Here is a 4490-nt window from a genome sequence, read left to right as displayed (position 1 = left end):
TAATCATGATTAATTAATTTTTCAGCTGTGATTAATCTGATTAAAATGTTTAATCGTTTGACAGCCCTAGTTTTTACATAATTTTACAGGATATTGCTATACTATTTCTCATGCTTTACTTCTAACATTAATATCTGATTTATAAAACATCACAGACAGAAAGGTATATCCGTCATTTAATGGTAAACTATTGCAATTGTGATTCCATAGATGTGTCTCCCATCACCCAAAACCCCTGACTATTCTTTCAACTCAGTATTTCCATTCTTATATTCAAAGAAAATCAGAATATCTTTAAAAACTACAAGTCCTTTTCTATCAGCTGTGCACCGTTATGGTGTGAATATAACTTATCTACCAATTGGATCAAATATAAAAGTCAGCCAAATTAAGGTTGATACTGCAAGGAGACGTATTGTATGAAAAGAAATGGAAGATGTTGTTTAATTGCGGATATATTTATGATCCACGTCACGTTTTCAGTTTTGGTGGCAGTTCTTCCTGTTTGTCTAGAAGTCTTCTCATCAGGGCTCTATAAATAAAGAACTACGGCAGATATGTAATATGTAATGCAGCCGAACCGTATGTTACAATGCCGTTATGTGATGACTTCCAAAGAGAAAAGCAAGCACACTCGGAATAAAGTATTATTTTCTTTTTTTAAATGTTTTTCGGATTTCATATTGCATTAACACCATATCCCAACATGCATTGCGGCTAAACAATCCAATCACCGAGCTTCTAGCTGAGAATCTTGGGCAGTTCAGTGGGTTATTGTTGTGTATCGCGATGTTGCTCGAAATGTCCCTTATAGGCCTACGTCTGTCTCCGGTGACTTTATTTTGAAATTCTGTTCCTGAGAAACGACTAAAAAGCCAGAGATTATAGAATTCAAGGAATAAATAAAAACAAGGATAATTGTGTGTTATTGTTGAGTAAATAACAGTGTGTTATTCAGAAAAGAATAACAAATTAGAAAAAAAATCCAGATTTCATTATTCTGAGGCTCCGAGCCCCATTTATTTTACTCACAGAAGGCAAAAAAAAGTCTGAAATTATACAATTTAAAATAAAAACAATAATTGTGGCTTGATATTGAGTAAGAACCGGTAAGAACATGTTTTTATGAACCGCACAGCTTCCGGTCTACCAAGACCCGACGGACAAAACGTGGACGCAAAACTCGGTATCAGATCTCAATGGGAATGGTTAGCGTATCATATGCACGCAAAATCGGACTTCTGCGTATCTATTGCACGCATTACCAAAATGTAAAGTCGTGTCATAGTGACGTGCAACAACATTAACCTTTCTGTTGGTCACTTGTTAGCAGACCCTTCACGCGATGGCAGAGCGAACAGGTACAGGTAGGGCCCATAATGATAGCCCTATAGTTTTAAATCTACTACCCACAAATAAACATTTGGACATGGGTTACTATTTTTTTTTTAAATGGAACATTTATTTATGAACCTATCCATGGGATTTTAAGTAGGGGTGGACCTCAAATCCTCTAGGGGGGTCTGGGGGCATGCTCCCCCGGTAAGATTTTTTATTTTATTTTGGAGTTAAATGCATCAATCTGGTGCATTTTGAGGGGAAAATAAAGAGACTAGATCTATGGAAACACCTATATGAAACAGAACTGTATAAATTTCAATAATCATAAAATCATGTCCATAACCAATAACATACCATTTCCAATATGAAAAACACTGAAACTTGTTTATTTATTTATTTTTGGTTCATTTATAGTTGTGAGTGTATCTGTGCTCCTGAATCAGCCTCTCCTGTCTCGCTCCTCTCGCCCCTGCTCCTCTTTGAGGCAGCAGCAAAGGCTAGTTTTAGCTCTCAACAAGTTTTAAAAGTGTATATTACCTTTTATCCCCTAGTTAACTTCTTTTTTTAATTTTATTTATGCATATTTTACTAATCACTACTCCCTCAAATGGAAATATGTGTTTACATAAATGGTGACCAAACCGTTTGAGACCCACAGAGAACTTAGACTAAGTTAACTATCTAAACACTCAGAGAGTCCTTTACCTCTCCTGAGCTGAGGTTATCCCGAGCTTGACTGACACACAGAGACCAATCAAGGGCTTTGATTTATGATCTGTATGACAGTGGCCATGTCGGCAGGCCACATCATGTAGACAGCCAGTCACCCTGTGTGAGGCAGGCCACTTAACAGGCCAGGCCATCGGGAAACCCCCCGGTCCTCCCGACTGCCAGTCCGGGCCTGGGTACAGGAGGCGTAGAGCGAGGGATCATTGTCCACAAGTTAATTGATCGCAGATGGAGTCGTGTTCGCGGACGGATAAAAAAAAAAAGAAATACCTAAATAGGTCGTGAAATATACTTGGCCGGCCGTTAATATACCTGGGCGGCCCGCCCAAGTAAAGTCTATGTGTGGGAAACCCTGGTGCGGTCCTAGTAGTTATCATTCAAATTATTATCATTAACTAATTGGGGCACTATAGCAATGTTTCTCATGTTTCTTGTCTTCTTCTCTTCAGGTAATGACCTGGGTGTGGCTTTTGAGATCCCTCAACAATTGAAGAGTCAGCCCTTCTTTGCCTCCTGCGTTCTAAAGGTATCACATCAAAGTAATGCTGGATTAAAAAAACTAACAGGTGCCAGTTTTACACCATACAAATGGCTCTCTTTCTTATCTGTGTTCAAGAATGCAGAGCTGAAGTTCAACTTTGGAGGAGAAGACTTTAAAAATGCCCCCAATAGTGGGTTTGTTGCCATGGACCAGGCGCCATAGGGCCACGCAGTCAAATCTACTCAGGCAGGTGTGTGGATACCACCTTATTTCATATGCAAAAAGAACAGATATATGGAATTTAACTGCGATGACTATCATACACCTTAACCAGAGACAATTTAGATAAAACAATCGTTAGTTTCACAATAAAAGCCTTCTTTCGTTAGACATTTTTAAATCATATTACCAGAGCGGTCATTTTACCATTGCTAATGTGACTGATATATTCCTGCATTGACTAGCCCTCTTTTTCTCTCGTTTGTGCAGGCAGTGCCAAAGTGAGTCAGGTGAAAGCAACATCCAATTCACCCAAAGCCCTGATCATCGAGCCATCTAAATAGTTGGCCGAACAAACCCTCAACAATGTCATTTAATGTATGAAATACGTGGATAACCCCAAACTCAGGTATGACTTTAGTGAGGTATTAACAACACTGGATTTCACAAACATCGGAAAACCATTTCCTGTGTAGTACTTATGCTGAGCCATATCTAAAAATATACGTTCTGCACATTTAACAGTATTATACTTTTTATATTTCCCTGATTATCATTTTTGTTTTATACCAGCAGATGGAGCCAGTGATCAATTTTAAATGTTGATATCAGTAATGCAGTAATGTTTTGATTTGGCTTACAGGAACCTGTTGGTGATTGGTGGTGTGCCTGCCAAGGACCAGATGGCTGCTCTGGAACATGGGGTATGTGACATGTGCCGTCTCCAAACAAACTGAGTTTACACTTTAAGTAGTTTTAACTAACATATCTTTTTTGCCTTGTTTGCCTCTTCTGTTTCTGATTTTTGTGTCAAATTTTAATAAGGTTGACTATTGTCGTGGGAACACCCGGAAGACTGGACGACCTCATATCCACCGGGAAGCTCAGTCTTTCCCAAGTCCGCTTTCTCGTCCTGGATGAGTGTGTATGTACAAAACATCTTGAGTATTTCCCTTTTTAAAATCAGAAGCATTCATATTTGCATCCATCAAAGTACAGTTAATGGTTAATCAGTGTTCCCTGTATCCCTCAGGATGGCCTTCTGACCGCAGGCTATACAGACTTTATCAACAGGATTCATAACCAAATCCCTCAGGTCACCTCTGATGGCAAGAGACTGCAGGTAAGACTTCAGATAAATCACATATGTGTCAAAAAATCAGTTATATGCTTTTTTCAGACCATTTTAAACAGTAAAGTAAAACAACACACTTAGATGATTGTTAAAGCAATTTTGGGGTATTTTCTGAAAACGTTTTATATATGAGGTGCAGATGAATTAAAAGAATATGTTAACGATGCTTGTTTGTGCTCACCAGCTGTGGTCAGAAGCCATCAAGATACTAAAGGGCGAGTACACATTGAGGGCCATCAAAGAGCACAAGATGGACCAGGCCATAATCTGCCATCAAGATCGACTGTGACAACATGGAACAGTACTTCATTCAGCAAGGAGGAGGTATACTACTGAGAATTTCAGCCATCACTAGACATACACACACATATATAAATAATAAGGACTTAATTAATGTTTGACTTATTTCTACTAAAACAATACTGAATAAACACTCAGTTTTGGTGTCTTTCTTAGGTCCGGACAGTAAAAGCCACCAGTTAGTCCTGACGTTTGTCTCCATGGTGATCGTAAGCCCAATGAGCGTAAGACTAACTTGGAGCGTTTCATAAACAACAAGAACTTAATGATACCTTTTTGATGGAT

General features: G+C 38.7%; 1 protein-coding gene across 4 annotated transcripts; it reads left to right on the top strand.

Annotated features, from left to right (window-relative positions):
- The first annotated feature begins 2233 nt into the window (after window positions 1-2233).
- Window positions 2234-4453, top strand: ddx1 (DEAD (Asp-Glu-Ala-Asp) box helicase 1). 4 transcript variants are annotated; one of them, XR_799310.1, is made up of 9 exons: window positions 2234-2425; window positions 2520-2596; window positions 2687-2801; window positions 3041-3179; window positions 3414-3474; window positions 3596-3695; window positions 3804-3893; window positions 4090-4229; window positions 4362-4453. XR_799310.1 is itself a non-coding variant. In XM_010781296.1 (8 exons), the coding sequence occupies exons 4-7, from the start codon at window positions 3470-3472 to the stop codon at window positions 4192-4194; spliced, it is 300 nt and encodes a 99-aa protein (XP_010779598.1). In that variant the 5' UTR covers window positions 2442-2596; window positions 2687-2801; window positions 3045-3179; window positions 3414-3469; the 3' UTR covers window positions 4195-4229; window positions 4362-4453. The 4 variants fall into 4 exon arrangements, 3 of the variants coding, with proteins under 3 accessions (XP_010779598.1, XP_010779596.1, XP_010779599.1); XM_010781296.1 differs by lacking the exon at window positions 2234-2425 and having other exon boundaries at window positions 2442-2596; window positions 3045-3179; XM_010781294.1 differs by lacking the exon at window positions 2234-2425 and having other exon boundaries at window positions 2442-2596; window positions 3041-3195.
- Window positions 4454-4490: the final 37 nt, after the last annotated feature.

Source organism: Notothenia coriiceps, unplaced genomic scaffold, assembly GCF_000735185.1.
Source record: "Notothenia coriiceps isolate Sejong01 unplaced genomic scaffold, NC01 NC01_scaffold00023039, whole genome shotgun sequence".
In the NCBI taxonomy this organism is placed as follows: Eukaryota; Metazoa; Chordata; class Actinopteri; order Perciformes; family Nototheniidae; genus Notothenia; species Notothenia coriiceps.
The sequence above is the reverse complement of the archived record's forward strand: the minus strand, read 5'-3'. Positions and strand labels throughout refer to the sequence as shown.

Bases quoted from the DNA above. Each gene is read 5' to 3' on its own strand.
- ddx1 (XM_010781297.1), top strand. The intron at 3,696-3,803 runs GTATGTACAAAA...TGTATCCCTCAG, and splicing joins TTCTCGTCCTGGATGAGTGT to GATGGCCTTCTGACCGCAGG. The intron at 3,894-4,089 runs GTAAGACTTCAG...TGTGCTCACCAG, and splicing joins CTGATGGCAAGAGACTGCAG to CTGTGGTCAGAAGCCATCAA.